This window comes from Schistocerca piceifrons, chromosome 7 (assembly GCF_021461385.2).
Source record: "Schistocerca piceifrons isolate TAMUIC-IGC-003096 chromosome 7, iqSchPice1.1, whole genome shotgun sequence".
Classification (NCBI taxonomy): Eukaryota; Metazoa; Arthropoda; class Insecta; order Orthoptera; family Acrididae; genus Schistocerca; species Schistocerca piceifrons.
The window spans coordinates 229,471,856-229,490,978 of NC_060144.1; the positions used below are offsets into that span (position 1 = coordinate 229,471,856).

The 19,123-nt window shown below is 43.2% G+C and overlaps 1 protein-coding gene across 1 annotated transcript in view; it reads right to left on the reverse strand.

Moving 5' to 3' along the window:
* Positions 1-17,942, reverse strand: part of LOC124805570 (myrosinase 1-like) — a 135,017-nt gene extending 117,075 nt beyond the window's left edge. The window contains exons 1-3 of the mRNA XM_047266136.1: positions 17,807-17,942; positions 7,874-8,007; positions 5,265-5,399 (exon numbers count right to left, since the gene is read on the reverse strand). Coding sequence (XP_047122092.1) covers positions 5,265-5,399; positions 7,874-8,007; positions 17,807-17,942 — 405 coding nt within the window. The remainder of the gene's footprint in view (positions 1-5,264; positions 5,400-7,873; positions 8,008-17,806) is intronic.
* Between the last annotated feature and the right edge of the window lie 1,181 nt (positions 17,943-19,123).

Below are 19,123 nucleotides of genomic sequence, written 5' to 3' on the forward strand. Positions count from 1 at the left end.
GATTATTGCGTGACCCCAGTTCACATCACGGCTTAGAATTATTCTGTGAGTGACATCGTAGAGGAATTTTGAAGTTTTTATACTGAATTTGTTGATAGATATTGTAGAATTAACAGTTTGATCATTTATTCGTGAATTGCGAAGGACAATTTCTGACAGCTTTTGTAAGCTGCCTGATGGATTTAATGAGTTGACTAGTTCGGCTACAACAGAGTTGTGTTATACTATATAAACTATTGAATTTCAAAGTACAGTAGTTCCTTGTGTCACCTAGCTCATTTAATAAAATCAACTTCAGCTACTTTCTTGTATTTATATTGCAGTTAACTAACCTGGAAAAAACTTTCCGTTTTAATTAGGGTTTTGCAATGGTGTGCGACTGGTTTCTAGACAACTAATGGGCGAAGATCAGTTCATGTAAATTCGACGGTGCATCTATGTTTCCTTCCCAAGACACAATTACTAATACAGGGTGGCAGCCATCGTTCTCCATTACGGCGTTATGATGTACTTGGATCCCCGTTTGCGTATTCTCCACAAGGTGATCGAGACTTTGCCGCTGAAGATAGTCCCACTCTTCAACGCCTGCCCACCTTTGGTCATCCAGTGTTTTGGGATGGAAGGTTTTAATGGTTCAAAGCATTCTCATGGTTTTTTTTACAGCAAATTACACGGGCCATTCCATTAGATCAATTCCTTCTTGCCGGCCGGTATGGCCGAGCGGTTCTAGGTGCTTCAGTCTGGAACCGCGCGACCGCTACGGTCGCAGGTTCGAATCCGGCCTCGGGCATGGATGCGTGTTATGTCCTTAGGTTAGTTAGGTTTAAGTAGTTCTAAGTTCTAGGGGACTGATGACCTCAGTTGTTAAGTCCCAAATTGTTCAGAGCTATTTGAATTTGAATTCCTTCTCGAGATGTGTATAATGTGCGCGTATGTTATCGACTTGAAAAACAAATATCACCGAAATGTGCACTGTAGGGCTGCTGAATACCTCGCACGAACTTGTCTCGATGTCGTACAGCCCCAAAATTACTCTCAATAAGGATGATTAGTGTCAAACATCCGTAGGCGACGCTAGTTCGGAAAGGCAGACCCACGTTCCTACTGAACCCATAGGTCTGTAGCCTGAGATATGCAGTGCTAACAAAGCCGTAACATAAAGTCACGAAGTAGGAATGGATGATGTTGAAAAATATGTGTAGTCTGCAAAATTGTGATTGATCGTTGAGGGAAAAGTCATTGACTGGGTGCGACATGACGTTACTAACCCAATATCTGATGATGGCTAGAGCCGAAATGAGTAAAAATAAAGTCATAAATAAAGTCATGTTGCATTCAGTCAATATCTTTTCCCTCAGCGACCAATTCAGCATTTTGCGAACTACAGATACGTGCAGCGGTGTCTGGTCCGCTCCACATCTCTACGATGATCCTCAGAAGTTACAAGAATGCTGCAATCGTCTCTGATCCAGGTTCCATCTCAGGTATTCCATTGCCCACCGCACTACGATGCTGGGTTAGGGAGGTGGAGAGGTTAGTTATTGTTTCGCTGTTTTGTCTAATGGAGCCACAGAGGTCATAATGATCATGTGTAAATTGTTACGTGCTGTATAGTACGACGCAGCCTTCTCAATGAAACAGCACGAAGTTCAATTGCATTCTCACTGGGCTGTCTACAAGCCATAATTAGCAGAAAGTCGTAACCAGCTGCTAATGTTGACCGCTGGTGACAACCAGGAGATAGGTCTACGATGTTTACTGTCTGGCGATAGTGGATGAATGATCGAATGCCGTCATCAAGGTGGTCACTACTTCGGTGGACAACTTCCCGGGCCTCTTTCCATTCGTGCTGAAGACTGCTATCCGCGCACGGTTTTAACTTCAAATTACCCTTCGAGGCAGGTTGGCAGACCGTACAAATTCTCCAGATCACAACTGAAGACAGGGAGTCCTCTACTGAACTGCATTGATGTGATAATGAAGGTTTATTTTCACCCCCATTATACAGTTTACTGTACATATCCTCTTCCTGTGGTGAAGTGGATATTAAGAACGAGGTTTTCGATACAAATTTCCGATGCAAGTCTTGAGTACGGTGCGCAGCTTTTTGAGAAGTCAGTTTGCAGTATCCAAACTTCGCAACTGATTTGTCCACAGTCTTATAGGTCTGTGTTTTATTTCAAATTTCGAGTTTTCACAAGTATAGTTTGTGTAACAACTTCAAAATCAAGGATCCATCTAGTAACTAACTAACAATACTTTTCCAGATACTACAAGAGATCCAAAAGCTTATTCATGCTTGGATAATTAACAAATTTTGACTGAAATGAAATACAGTTATCAATCTGCCACTTAAGTATAAAATTTTCTCGGATGGTGGAAAAGGTAGAATTAGTTTGTGTGTGGAGTAATCAGAAGAGGATTCAACAAGAAAGGCGGACATAAAGTTTTCCTTTTGCAGTGGAAGGCTGTATTGATATGCGGAAACCTGAAATCAGAAAAGATGACAAAGAGAGTAATGGAATATACTTTGAATTCAGACACTGTAAGGATCGTTGGTGGATTGTTTCATCACTAGTATTATGGCTGGGTTAAGTGAAGTGCATTAAGCGCAATCAATTGAGGTACCACTACTTAAGTATGGTATCCTTTATTGAAAGGCATTGCTGAATCAAAGCCATAAAATCATGCAATGAGACACGAATTATTCATGAACGCTTCAGTCTCGAAAGGCTATTCACAAGCACGAATTAATGTTCAAAATTTTTCCGAACAGCGACCTTAAAATTCAGTACGCTACCTGGGTCTTTGCGACCGGGAATCCACGACGCACCACACCAGAACTTCTCATCAACGTTTGCCACGCTGATGCTCGCACAAAATCGCACCACCATAAAACTCATTCTTGGCTCCTGAGACGTTTAACATCACGTTGTCGCATCTCACAGAGGTTGCATTTGTTCTCATACTGATCGAGATGGAACATCGGTGACCTGAGACTAACTAAAATGCCAAAAAATGCCCCTTCGCCATGCTCGCGCGATACAAAGGAACAAAGATTCAGGGACTATGATCAAGTGCTGCTGCAGGTGTTGTATTGTTGTGAATCTTGACACGACCGTCGCAAACATTTACAAATCAACTTACACACAAAACCGTTGAATGGGCTACAAAGTGAGAAGAGTAGTTTACAAGAACTCCATACGTTTGGGGCGAGGGTGTTCCGCGCCGATGGCACGAGTATCCTGCGACTGGTTTGGCATAGAGACGGATGCAAAGGAACGGTTCACCAAGATGATCGAAAGGACCGAGGAACGAATTCCAAGGAACGATCGGTTCATAGTTCACTTCGGTCACGGCGGTCTACTCATAGTTCCCAGGAACGAGGAACGATCGGTTCATAGTTCACTTCGGTCACGGCGGTCTACTTATATTTCCCGGGAACGAGGAACAATCGGTTCATAGTTCACTAGTTCACTTCGGTCGCGGCGGTCACTTCGGCAGTTCTCGTTCCAGCCTCGGCCGCGTGCTCGTCTCAATCTCGGTATCCCTCGGCCGCACTCGTCGCTCTTCGCATGGCCACCTGTCTCAGTTCCACTGTCGACTGCTCCTAGTTAGTTCAGCATCCAGTTGTCCGTTTCGTTCACTTCGCTCGCCCATTTTACATGTGTTTCAAACTGTTCTTGCACTTGGTTCTGGCTATTTAGCGTCCACGACCGGTAATCAAAAAGTATTTTATAGATACGTAAATTACATAAAAATTACGTTGTATCTAATAGGTACGTCTTTTCGGGTAACAAAAGGGCATATCAGCTCACTTCATTATAGCGATGAACAGCAGAAGACATACTTATAACAAGGCAAGTCTTTTTGTTATTCATATATTTTTGGGTTTGATCGACTTGATTTAGCAACTAACTTTCAATAATTTGCTTAATTTTTAGTGTAAGAAAATTCATATAAAACGATTTTCGTGTATCTTTCATATACAAAACATTACATTTAGGAAGCCTCTAATTATTTCTAAGTTTGATTGTTTCCAATTTGCATTTGAAAAGACATAGATTGCCATAAAATCGTATTTACTTATTATCTCAAAAACATTTGTTCAGAAGGAGCTTTCAGACCAAAAACTTTACCACTGCGAACTTAATTATTATTGTTATTGCTTCATTAACTTTAATAATGCTACATAAAAACCTGATTTTTACTAAGCGTGTGACGCAAGTATGATAAGAAAACCACATTTTATTTTATGCTTCCATAAAGTCTCTACTTTGCCTACGAATTCAGAGATCACGTGAAGTATATATAGGGCGTAAACGATTATTGTTTACAACGTAGCACAGCTATGTAGTGGAAGTCGAAACGAAGAATTTTATGCAAGAGACTTTTGGTCTGTTAAGTTGGGAAACAGCCACCAACAGGTTTACAAGATTACATGAGCTATTGCCCATGCGCGTCGCGTGAGATTTTCATGTTCTCGTCTCCAGCTGTCTACACATCGTCATCGATTGTTTCGCAGTTGTTGCTTGCATTAGCTTGTTATTTCTTCACTGCCTAATTATTACAGGTTTGTCTGTTTGTTGTAGCTGCTCGTAACGGGCAACACATCGTCCGTAATTGGCGAGCAGTTTGTACTCGGGGCCGGTTTTCCGTGCTCCACCCTATATTATTCCCCTGCGATCAGCCACACAACGCTGCAGTCGGCTAAACGAGAGGTTCTGCAGAATCACATAAATTACTTCTAAAAGTGTGTAAGAATTATGTAATGAATAAAAACTCTATACTCCAGGGGGGAGGCAAGTGCCCCTCTTGGTGCCCTCCATCCTTCAGTCACCTACACTACTAGTTTTCAGTTTTTCATAAGAACCATATACCAAGCACAAATGAACGGTGAACGAGTAAAACTGAAGGGTTCCCAAAAACGACAGATCAGCAGTGAACTAGTTCCCAAGGATGAACGAGTTTGCCCATCTCTAGTTTGACGTATCTTTCGCAATATGTTGCGTTTGAAGGGAAAGTTCTCTGCTCGGACGAGGTGCTGATCTGCACTGTGAATCGTGGCAGTTGCGTGTGCTGGGATTCTCACTTTTCACGAAATTGTTGCCTAAAGAAATTTCTCATAACTGTGAATCCTAGAAAGGGAACACATTATAACATTTACGCATTCAGAGTACGACATTTCTTACTTGTACGTTGCCTACACGTTAAGCATACCTACTACACGTTAAGCATACTTACTAAGGGCTAAGCATACTTACTAAGGGCTGAATATTCCTTTCCAGCAGAGCGTCTATGAGGTTGTTGTAATACTCTATCCCCGCTGGGTTTACTACGTCCCAGTCTCCGGATGGTAACAACCGCGACCATGACAGGGAGAAGCGGTAAACATCAAACTGAAACAAATGAGAAAATGAGTCTACTCCACTTCTGCAATTAATTACTATCTAAAAAACATTACATTTCAAATCTTCATACATGTGTTTTAAGCGGTCATGGGGAAATACGATGTTAACTCAAATTCCTACTAAATGTGTCAGTAAGTTCTGATATACATATTTTCATACGCCTTAGTTGGTTTTGCTTTTGTAATATTTATTCTAATAATATTGGGAATTGAAATCAAACTTTAGGAAAAAAAGTTAAGTTAATAGTCCGAAAAATATTCAGTCGGAAAAGATTTAAGATCCACTGTTTCACAGTAAACCGCTGTTCACAAAACTTGAAAACATTATTTGTTCTGTTATGTGTTCTGAGAAGTGAAACAATTGTTTTCATACATTGATTAGTAGTTATGATGGAAAGTTATTATAGAAGAAAAAGAAATTACCGCTCCCTAGAGAAGCATACGCGACATGCTATAACAGGACTTCAGTGGCTTCGTGAAAGAGAAAGCTTAAAACATTGGCCGTTGGAGCTTACGCATCATAAACTATACCAGTACCCTGTGCGTTGCAGTTACATGTTCCATTGAAGCCCTTATGAAAGACACAAAAAATGGAAATTAAAACCAAGAACCCTCCTTCAGATTGTCTATTCACTTACACTATGTGATCAAAGGAATCCGGATACCCCCAAAAACATACGTTTTTAATATTAGGTGTATTGTGCTGCCACCTGCTGCCAGGTACTCCATACCAGCGATCTCAGTAGTCATTTGATATAGTGAGAGAGCAGAATGTGGCGCTCTGCGGAACTCCCGGACTTCGAACGTAGTCAGGTGATTGGGTGTCAGTTTTGTCATACGTCTGTACGCGACATATCCACACTCCTAAACATCCCTTGGCCCACTGTTTCCGGTGTGATAGTGAAGTGGAAACGTCAAGGGACATGTACAGCACAAAAGCGTACTGACCGACCTCCTCTGTAGACTGATAGAGACCGCCGACAATTGAAGAGGGTCGTAAGGTCTAATAGGCAGACGTCTGTCCAGACCATCACACAGGAATTTTAAACTGCATCAGGATCCACTGCAAATACAATGACAGTTGGCGAACATCATCTGCCAGTGTCTGTAGTGCCAGCAGTAAAATTCGGAGGCGGTGGTGTTATAGTGTGGTCGTATTTTTCATGGAGGGGGCTTGCACCCCTTGTTGTTATACGTGGCACTATCACAGCACAGGCCTACATTGATGTTTCAAGCACCTTCTTGTTTCCCAATGTTGAAGAGCAATTCGAGGATGGCGACTGCATCTTTCTACACGATCGAGCACCTGTTCATAGTGCACGGCCTATGGCGGAATAGTTACACGACAAAACATCCCCGTAATAGACTGGCTTGCAAAGAGTCCTGACCTGAATCCTATAGAACCCATTTGAGATGTTTTGGATCGCCACATTGTGTACCGTGATTCGTCACTCCACACAAAGTTTTTACACTGCTCAAAGGTTTGGAATTTTCCGCCGTGATGTGTGGCTTATGAGCAGCCGCTCGACCATGAAATTCAAGTCTTTTTACTTCGCTCCTAACTCTCACAGTAGTTGCAGTGGCTCCTGATGCAGTTTCGAATTCCCTGTGATGGTGTGGATAGATGTCTGACTGTTACACATTACTACCATCTTTAATTGTCGGCGGTCTTAGTCAGTCAACAGACGAGGTCAGCCTGTACGCTTTTGTGCTGTACGTGTGCCTTCACGTTTCCAACTTCACTATCACATTGGAAACAGTGGACATAGGGATGTTTATTCGTGTGGAAATCTCGCGTACAGACGTATGACATCACCTGACCGCATTCGAAGTCCTTGAGGTCCGCGGAGCTCCCCATTTTGCTCTCTAACAATGTCTAATGACTACTGAGGTCGCTGATATGGAGTACCTGGCAGTAGGTGGCAGCACAATACACCTAATATGAAAAACGTATGGCTAGCCGCGGTGGACGATCGGTTCTAGGCTCTTCAGTCCGGAACCGCGTGACTGCTACGGTCGCAGGTTCGAATCCTGCTTCGGACATGGATGTGTGTGTGATGTGCTTTGGTTAGTTAGATTTAATTAGTTCTACGTTCTAGGGGACTGATGACTTTAGATGTTGTCCCATAGTGCTCAGAGCCATTTGAACCATTTTTTTGAAAAACGTATGTTTTTGGCGGTTTCCGGATAATTTTTATCACATAGTGTACATGGACTTCATTCTTGTCTTCATTGGAGGAGTCAGCCCCAAAGCCGTCGTGCTATATTTACTTTTTTAATAGAGTGAAATAAGGGGATGAAAAGACGTGGTGAAATAAATGTAGGTTCCTTGATCTTGCACAGAACGTTTCGTCACTAGAGAAGGTAAAACAAAAGATGGAATTCGTATCTAAGTGAGGCGATTTACAGGAACCGCAGACATTTCCCCAAAATCGCACCCTCTGTAACATCCAGCATACTCACCCCGAGGTTAGCTACCAGCTCCGCGTCCTCCTGGTACTTGTGGTAGGAGTCGCAGGCAACGTCGCCGTTGGAACCGTCAGCTATCCAGTCTGGGTGCTCGTGGGTCAGTCGATCCCAAATATTCTCTCCTTTACCTGCACATGATCACATTTCACAACAGAATTATTTGACGGTATAGCTTTCTGTAAAATACTTCTGCCTACTGACAGCAAATAATTGAAACATTTATGATCAGAATTCAAGATAAAAGGGAAAGCTGTCGCCAACTCAAAAGTAGAATTTAAGACCACAGTTGTTTGCTACGCTTGGTCTAGTTGGAGGTGGTTTCCTCTCTCCCTCCCTCGACCTTTGAACCTACGTACTGGAGAAGTCTTTCCAACACTCCGTGTACCAACGATATCAACCGGTTTACCCATTAAGATTAACAGTTCGCCAGTGTGATGACCTCTATATTTCAAGTTGGTGAGTCAATTCTCTCAGACACTGGCTAATTAAGTGGGACGTGCAGTTGAACTTGGACTGCAAGCCACGATGCTACTCGGGATTCTTCACATTTGCCGAAAAGGAGGTAGTGGTAAGTGACAGACAAAAATATGTCGAACGAACAGACATCGAACCCCAAGTCTCTAAATCTTTAGTTCCGCACTCTATCACTGACAAGGGAATGTCATACTTGTCATATCGAAACGTGCCTTAATGTTTTTTCACTCATAGCTAACGTAAGTTAAATCCAACATACTAAATTTCACCTGCCTACAAAAAAAAAAAAAAAAAAACAAAAAAAAAAACGAATATGAAATGTGAAATTTTTGCTACGGTTTCCGCGCTTGAAACTGCGTTGTGTACAGGCGTGATTTATCGTAGCGTGACGCAGCATTCTGTTGTCACCGATCCTATTGGCTTGCGAGACGAGTGCTGAATCGCCGATTGAAAGTGATCGTAATTCAATTTAATATCCGATTACAACTCGTATTTTATCCCTAAAATTACATTAAAATTGGTAGGAAGCATATGCCAATAACTAGTTTGCCAATTTGAAATCATTAATTTTATTCAACACATAGGGGAATTAAAGCCATTAGCTGCCACGAAGCATTGACTTATATCAATGGAGCAAGTTGAAAATTTGTGCCGGACCAGGATTCGAAACCAGGTTTCCTGCTTACTAGGTAGGTGCACTAACCATTACGCCATCCAGACACAGTGGTCACCACAACCGCACTGTCTACCCTAGCATGCCTCCCGTCAGACCGAAAGTCTCACCGTAAGGGTTCGACCTAGGTGTACATCTGCACCGAAGGAATCACTGGCCGTCATCGCCTTAATTAAGTAAACATGTGATGTCTATTCTTTCGGACATTTTTGTCTGAAAACGACTACGTCCTTAGGTGATTGATAGGACTGACGACTTTCGTCCTTATTAGTATACAAATCTGGGATACTGCATCAGTGTTTCACGTTTTTGCAATAGCTACAACTAATAAAATTTATTATACTGCATACGTGCAGTCTGTTCTTTTGTGCATGTCTGAAAGAACAGGCACCACATATATAATTAATGAAGGCGATGACAGCCAATGGTCTCTTCAGTGTTGATGCACACCAAGCTCGAATTTTCACGGGAATCGCCGAGACGCAGCGAATAATGGGGCTAAAGAGCAGGAAAGCTTCATCGTCAGTGTGTGGTATAAGTTGAGAATTTGGGTCTGACGGGAGGCGTGCTAGGGTAGTCCGTGCGGCTGTGGTGACGCCTGTGTCTGGCAGACGTAGTGGTCAGTACGTCTGCCTAGTAAGCGGGAGACTCTGGTTCGAATCCCAGTTGATCACTGATTTTCGACTTGTTCCATTGACACAAATCAATTTCCACTGGCAGTAAATGCGTTTAATTGCTTTCTGTCTTGGTTTATAGTGCCTACAGGATCAAACTGGTGTCTGTTATTTTCGACATGTCCGAAAGCGAAAGAACATGAATAATTTTATTAGATGTGGTTAATGCAAAAATGTGCGATATTGATGCAGCATTCTAAATTTATCTATTATTAAGGAAGAAGGTTGACAACGCTACGAGTCGCGTACAGACGTAGTTGTTTCTAGACAAAAATAGGGCACTTTAGGGAAACCATTCGGGCTAATATTTTGAGCAGTGCCATGCATTTTTAATCAGATTTTGCAGCTGAAAAGAGGCAAACTGATAGTGTACTAATGATTGCAACGTGAGAATTTTCACGGTGTTAAACTGGAAACTGCAAGTACCTGTCCATAACGAATTCCTGTGTTATTGTTCTTTAAACTGCTTTCAACAGACGGAAAAATTCCGTCTGACGGTCAGTACATTCGTTGTACGAGGTGGAACCTGCAGCACCTGTAGTTCTTTGCAGAGTAAGCTCGGAATGCGGCCATTAATTAATCAGCACTCCCGTGAACCGAAAATCTATGAGGAGAAGAACTTCGTTCCTAGAAAATGGAGCAGAAGTATGTAACACTTTCGTCTCCCAATTATCAGACCTCGATGAGTCTTCCACACCATTGTCTGTATAGGACATTGATCTTTTCACAGATATTCAAAAATTTCCTGTCGATTCTTGAAGAAAAACATATTACGTAGGTAACAATGAGCTAACAAGGGCTGATTAAGTTGGGTACTGAATATGCAGCTGTGAGTGGAGTCGTGACTGTGCATTCGCCTCTGTATTGTTTTCCTCTTTCCGTGAAAGTGTTCTTTTAGCTGGCACTTCTTATTCAAATTTCGTATCATCTGTATTCCGACCTGTATATCACTGAAAATTGTATTTTTCTTGAATTTGACGCTGTGTTCGAAGTTAATACTACCAAAAGCTGTAAATTCTTTTGTATATATATCGCTAGCAATATCTAATTCCTAGTTGCACAAAGTGGTATCACTGAAACTGAATGACTATCTGGTTTCAGAAAAAGAAAATTTGAAAACGACTCACTTTTAACGTTGCCAACAATACTCACACATAGGCATTTGTTACCGCTTTAATTTACCTTAAACACCACCGCTTTTTCTTTGTCTGGTGAGATAATTCCTTGCTTTTTTCCGGATATAACTGATAATTAAATATGGCACTACCACTTAAAAATTCTTTACAATTGTAGTAGTTTTCAGTTTTTTCGTCGTCGTCGATTCACAGTCTGTAGCATCAAGTATTTCAGTCGTTTCTAACATATCTACACTTATTGTCAGTTGAGTAAAACTTCAAACATCATTTCGCACATCACGTAGGCCTCAAAAATATTTTCTGTTGGTTTTCAGGACATTTACATGGTTATCTATGAGCAGTAACACATACTAGATGTACAGAAACGCTTGTAAAACTCGAACGAGGGTTAGAAAAATGTTTCCAAGTACTTTCAGAAATTAATAAAGGAGCCCCAAAACATATATTAGCTTCCTTTTTAACAAAGCGTTGAAATGATATTCCTTTTCAAGAAACTCTGTGGCGATAACAAGTTGATTACACTTCTCCGATCATGTGACTATGTTTGCCGCAAAAACCAAGGAGATCAAAGTGTATCCATCTCTAAGTTGCATGCGCCAAGCAGGGAAATACCCGTTTTCGTCATTTTTTTGGGTTACTTCTAGTTAGTTTCGGCAATTGAAATTTAGCATGCAGATTCTGACTATAATTAAGCACAAGTGCTAAAAAGTCGCGGCAGGTTTCTACATGACAAGACTGATCATTCCCATATGAGACACCAAGTCACGCCCGAACCATCACTATAATTTTGCACTTCTGCTTTAAGATGATTTATACACATCAAAAATTTTTGCATCACCTCGGGTCCGAGAGTTCCGGGACCTGTACAGAAAATTTGAACAGAGATCAACATAAACTTCATTTACGGCCTTTTTATTGCTCATGAAAACCACACATTGCATGTTGTTCTACCATACAGCGAGACTTTCAGAGGTGGTGGTCCAGATTGCTGTAAACACCTGTACCTCTAATACCCAGTAGCACGTCCTCTTGCATTGATGCATGCCTGTATTCGGCGTGGCATACTATCCACAACTTCATGAAAGCACTATTGGTACAGATTGTGCCACTCCTCAACGACGATTCGGCGTAGAGCCCTCAGAGTGGTTGGTGGGTCTCGTCGTCCATAAACAGCCCTTTCCAATCTATCCCGGGCATAATGGATAGGGTTCATGTCTGGAGAACATGCTGGTCACTATAGTCGAGCGATGTTGTTATCCTGAAGGAAGTCATTCACAAGATGTGCACGATGGGGCCGCGACTTGTAGTCCATGAAGACGAATGCCTCGCCAATATGCTGCCGATATAGTTGCACTGTCGGTTGGAAGATGGCATTCACGTATCGTACAGCCGTTACGGTGTCTTCCATGACCACCAACGGCGTATGTCGGCCCCTCATAATGCCACCCAAAAACAGCAGAGAAATTGCAGTGTGTGGTTTTCATGAGCAATAATAAGGCCGTAAATGATGTTTATTTTGATCTCTGTTCAAATTTTCTGTACAGGTTCCGGAACTCTCGGAACCGAGGTGATGCTGCACTCGCTGGACAGCACGTCTAAGGCGTTTAGCCTGGTCGGGTTGCCTCCAAACACGTCTCCGACGATTGTCTGGTTGGAGGCATATGCGACACTCATCGGTGAAGAGAACGTGATGCCAATCCTGAGCGGTCATTTGGCATGTTATTGAGCGTATCTGTACCACACTGCATGGTGTGGTTGCAAAGATGGACATCGCCATGGACGTCGGGAGTGAAGTTACTTATCATGCAGCCCACTGCGCACAGTTTGAGTCCCAACATGACGTCCTGTGGCTGCACGAAAAGCATTATTCAACATGGTGGCGTTGCTGTCAGTCTTGCTCCAAGCCATAATCTGTAGGTATCGCTCATCCACTGCAGTAGTAATCCTTGGGCGGCCTGAGGGAGGGTTCTGTCTCTCTGCATCTCCTCCATGTCCGAACAACATCGCTTTGGTTCACTCCGAGACGCCTGGACACTTCCGTTATTGAGAGCCCTTAATGGCACAAAGTAACAATGCGGACGCGATCGAACCGCGTTATTGACCGTCTAGGCATGGTTGAACTACACAGAACACGAGCCGTGTACCTCCTTCCTGGTGGAATGACTGGGACGGATAGGCTGTTGGGACAACCTCCGTTTAATAGGCGGTGCTCATGCACGGTTGTTTACATCTTTGGCCGGGTTTAGTATAATCTCTGAACAGTCAAAGTGACTGTGTCTGTGGTATAATACCCACAGTCAACTTCCATCGCCAGGGGTTCTGGGAACTGGGGTGATGCAAAACGTTTTTGATGTGTGTACTTAACAGAGAGGCATATATTGCATTAATAATCCTTCCGAGGTGTTGGAATGACACAGATTAACGACATATAACGCCTCTTTCACTTTAAAAGCTTGTCTGCTGCATCGTATTTTGGCAAAACGTATGTCATATGGTGGCAACAGTATGCAAGGTGACTGCCGCCCAATACAAGACATTCTACATAGCTAACCTGCAATTCACAATGAAGTGTACTGTCAGTGAAATCAAAGAACAGAGGGGCAGAACAGATAATCAGCATTTAGACTGCCTAGAACTGACGAGGATTAATATAGGGAATGATCAATGTGAAGTAGGTGAAGTTCGAACTCAGTACCCTCTAGAATAATTTGATTTTGAATCCTAACCTCATACAGGTTGCATTAAAGGAATATCCGCAGCCGAATATCAACAGCGAAACGTTTGCTCATCACTGAGAGCACTGTAGCAAGACGGACACAGTGCTGAAACAATGCTAAACAGACTCACAATGGCTGCAAGATAGTAACATGGCCACCTATATTCTAATAACTGCGCAGGTTTAAATATGATGGATGTCCAAAGAAGGTAATGCCTTTGACTACTTATTTCCTATCCTCCAGCATCAGGAAGTCCTGTGACTGGATGAGTTACCGATTTACATAATCTTGTTTCTCGTATTTACTGCTGTAGAGGAACAGTAGCACAAATCTTACTGTACGTCAGTAACCCATTCCGAATCATGTTCACGAAGGCACTGGATGCATTGAAAAATTTTATGTATCTTACATCGAGTTGCAGTAAATCGTAGTAACCTCAATATGGTTTAACTGCAGACCGATCTGCGCAGTCCGGAACCGCGCGGCTGCTACGGTCGCAGGTTCGAATCCTGCCTCGGGCATGGATGTGTGTGATGTCCTTAGGTTAGTTAGGTTTAAGTAGTTATAAGTTCTAGGGGACTGATGACCACAGATATTAAGTCCCATAGTGCTCAGAGCCATTTGAACCATTTGCAGACCAAACTGCCTTCTACAAGATTTGAAGGTAGAACAGGGTTACCGCAAACATCTTACAGACTTTCAGAAATTGTGGAAAATCAAAAATGCATCGATAAGAAGGCGGAAATGCGTCGAAGTATCAAAGAGAAACTCAAAAATTGTCCAAGTTACCACTGGTCTGCGAACGATGGTTAATATACAAATAGAGGCATATCTGCAATAGTGGTGATTGTCTGCACAGCTTGCACAGAGTATTACATTTTTCAAAGTGACATCCCCAACTTCTAGGCAAGTTCTGTCCGGGTCGGAGTTGTTCGAACAATCTTAAAGGCACCTATAACTCTAGCTACAATATCAGTTTTAGTACTGATAAGTGTCCAGAAGACAAGATGTTTCCAAGGTCGCCACAAATGGATGGGGTCAGACGAGGTAGGCCACAAAACGTCAGTTTCCCAAAGCGATTAAATTCTAATTTTGTTTGACATATTCTAGGAGTTCGTTAATGTCTATCATACAAGCAATGAATTTCATTTCTAACCCCATCTACGGTTGGAATGTATAATTGTCAGATTGCAATATACACTCCTGGAAATTGAAATAAGAACACCGTGAATTCATTGTGCCAGGAAGGGGAAACTTTATTGACACATTCCTGGGGTCAGATACATCACATGATCACACTGACAGAACCACAGGCACATAGACACAGGCAACAGAGCATGCACAATGTCGGCACTAGTACAGTGTATATCCACCTTTCGCAGCAATGCAGGCTGCTATTCTCCCATGGAGACGATTGTAGAGATGCAGGATGTAGTCCTGTGGAACGGCTTGCCATGCCATTTCCACCTGGCGCCTCAGTTGGATCAGCGTTCGTGCTGGACGTGCAGACCGCGTGAGACGACGCTTCATCCAGTCCCAAACATGTTCAATGGGAGACAGATCCGGAGATCTTGCTGGCCAGGGTAGTTGACTTACACATTCTAGAGCACGTTGGGTGGCACGGGATACATGCGGACGTGCATTGTCCTGTTGGAACAGCAAGTTCCCTTGCCGGTCTAGGAATGGTAGAACGATGGGTTCAAGATGGTTTGGATGTACCGTGCACTATTCAGTGTCCCCTCGACGATCACCAGTGGTGTACGGCCAGTGTAGGTGATCGCTCCCCACACCATGATGCCGGGTGTTGGCCCTGTGTGCCTCGGTCGTATGCAGTCCTGATTGTGGCGCTCACCTGCACGGCGCCAAACACGCGTACGACCATCATTGGCACCAAGGCAGAAGCGACTCTCATCGCTGAAGACGACACGTCTCCATTCGTCCCTCCATTCACGCCTGTCGCGACACCACTGGAGGCGGGCTGCACGATGTTGGGGCGTGAGCGGAAGACGGCCTAACGGTGTGCGGGACCGTAGCCCAGCTTCATGGAGACGGTTGCGAATGGTCCTCGCCGATACCCCAGGAGCAACAGTGTCCCTAATTTGCTGGGAAGTGGCGGTGCGGTCCCCTACGGCACTGCGTAGGATCATACGGTCTTGGCGTGCATCCGTGCGTCGCTGCGGTCCGGTCCCAGGTCGACGGGCACGTGCACCTTCCGCCGACCACTGGCGACAACATCGATGTACTGTGGAGACCTCACGCCCCACGTGTTGAGCAATTCGGTGGTACGTCCACCCGGCCTCCCGCATGCCCACTATACGCCCTCGCTCAAAGTCCATCAACTGCACATACGGTTCACGTCCACGCTGTCGCGGCATGCTACCAGTGTTAAAGACTGCGATGGAGCTCCGTATGCCACGGCAAACTGGCTGACACTGACGGCGGCGGTGCACAAATGCTGCGCAGCTAGCGCCATTTGACGGCCAACACCGCGGTTCCTGGTGTGTCCGCTGTGCCGTGCGTGTGATCATTGCTTGTACAGCTCTCTCGCAGTGTCCGGAGCAAGTATGGTGGGTCTGACACACCGGTGTCAATGTGTTCTTTTTTCCATTTCCAGGAGTGTATGCTGCATACGCAATCAACGTGGTCATAAAAGTAGTTTCCGTTTGCTGCAAATAACCCCTTATACTTTAGATAATTTCCATCTTACCTCTGTCATACCATTATTGGACCCAATATGAATAATCTTACGATCCCACTCCTAAAGCTTCCATCTCTTGGCGATCGCATCTCGCTTTTTCCTAAGATATGTATTAATATAGCTTCAATTTCTGCCTTAATAATTTTGTACACTGCTTTAGCGATTCAACATTTCACGTGGGCACCGTAATTAGAATTCACATACTATTGAGCAGTCTCCGCAAAGGCCGTTAGCAGGCCAGATTTCGTAATGGAATCGTCAGACCGTAATTTCATCTAACCGAAGGTATAAATAACGTTATGCAGCAGCAAAACAATTTCAGAAAACACACATTCGTCTGCAAAATTTCTAAATGTGAAGAATTCGTCACACAGCAACCACATTACACGAATATTTTATGGACTGGATTTACTCGGGTCAACTTTTACCAGAAACACACTAAACCGTTTCCAGTCATTTGTTGTAAACTTTATGTTGATTATTTATTTCCAGTGATGATCTCCATACAACGTGCCACGAGTGTAATACCATTGTCGGTTACGATACATACAACAAGGCAGTTAATTCCATCTGGTAAAGGAATACTGACTAAGCTTATGTAGTGTTTCAAACGACAATATATAATAGGTTTATTGAAAACGAATTGTAGATGGCTGGGTTTCAGTTTATCTAAAACGCAAAAAGAAAATAAAAGTTACAAATTCTTCTTTTGAACACTTAATGCTACCTAGCTGCAATGTGCACCAGAGACAGCATGCATAAAATCTTCGTTCTTCTGTTCATTTTTTTTTTTTTTTTGGAGGGGGACAATTTTATACAAATTTCCAGTCACTTCTCTCCACCTGTCAGTCGTCGGTTATCTATGTACGAGACATGTGTGTATCGGTGTCTGATGGCCTTTACCCTTCAAAGTAAGAGTCCAGTTTCCTTGCGTGGAATAAGTGCCATTCGTTTTACAAAGTGTATACGTGGGTAGCAACATGCTAGGCACGTATTTTGCACACGATCAGACACTTAATAATGGTATTTTACTGATAATGGCCGTTTAACATAGTGGCAAAGTTCCTTTAGGAAATAAATTGAAAAATATTTGATAGAATCAATGATAGGTGTGTATTTGGTTGTTAACACGTAGACGTAACTGCGACTGATTGGCGATTTAGCGTGACTTTGTGTTCTGTGCTTATAAACCAAACGAGGTGGTGCAGCGATTAGAACACGGGACTGAAGAAGACTAAACCTCCCTGCAGACTAAGATTCCCTGTGGCTTAGGTAAATCACTAAGGGCAAATATGACAACGATCTTTTTTCCCCATACTCCCGAAAATTTGGCTTGTGCTCCGTTTCCAATGACCTTGTCATCAAGAGGACGTAATTTTCATTGTTCCTTCCATTCTTCTTTAATTCTTTAGTTTTATTTCATTTTTTTGTTTGTTTCCTGAGATCTTGTTAAACAGATGTACTAGAGTCGAATTGATTACATTATTTGGTAGTACGTTAAAATTAATATATAAATAATTCAGAAGCAATTATTGTTTGTTAGGCTCGAGCTCACCACTTTCATTCCAAGCGCCCTCCACCTGGTAGGACGCTGTTGCTGCCCCCAGAAGAAAACCATCTGGGAACTTGTTGACCTGTTGGCAGTAGGCGCCGAGCAGGCAGCATGACAGCGTCATCAGGAAGCGCCACATTGTGAGGGACGAGCTCGTTGCGTTCGCGTAGACCAACACGCCTCTGTCCACGGCGGCATCATCGCCTTATATAGTGGTAATCTCGAACTTATCGACAGGAGATCGCATCTCACTAATTAGTTACCGTTGCTCAATCAGAAGAAACGCTCTAGAGATAAAAACATACAGTTTATCAACATTAACTGATACCGGATCTAATTTCAACATTCGCCCACTGAATTCTCAGATAATTTCTGTTACTATATTTCAGTTTTTAATATAAGAGCGCCTTTCTACTGGTTTTACACCATCCCTTATACAGGGTGTTAGAAAAAGGTACGGCCAAACTTTCAGGGAACATTCCTCACACACAACGAAAGAAAAATGTTATGTGGACATGTGTCTGGAAACGCTTACTTTCCATGTTAGAGCTCGTTTTATTACTTCTCTTCAAATCACATTAATCATGGAATGGAAACACACAGCAACAGAACGTACCAGCGTGACTTCAAACACTTTGTTACAGGAAATGTTCCTCCGTTAGCGAGGATACATGCATACACCCTCCGTCGCATGGAATCCCTGATGCGCTGATGCAGCCCTGGAGAATGGCGTATTGTATCACAGCCGTCCACAATACGAGCACGAACAGTCTCTACATTTGGTACCGGGGTTGCGTAGATAAGAGCTTTCAAATGCCCCCATAAATGAAAGTCAAGAGGGTTGAGGTCAGGAGAGCGTGGAGGCCTTGGAATAGGTCCGCATCTACCAATCCATCGGTGACCGAATCTGTTGTTGAGAGGCGTACGACCACTTCGTCTGAAATGTGCAGGAGCTCCATCGTGCATGAACCACATGTTGTGTCGTACTTGTAAAGGCACATGTTCTAGCAGCACAGGAAGAGTATCTCGTATGAAATCATGATAACGTGCTCCATTGAGCGTAGGTGGAAGAACATGGGGCCCAATCAAGACATCACCAACAATGCCTGCCCAAACGTTCACAAAAAATTTGTGTTGATGACGTGATTGCACAACTGCGTGCGGATTCTCGTCAGCCCACACATGTTGATTGTGAAAATTTACAATTTGATCACGTTGGAATGAAGCCTCATCCGTAAAGAGAACATTTGCACTGAAATGAGGATTGACGCATTGTTGGATGAACCATTCGCAGAAGTGTACCCGTGGAGGCCAATCAGC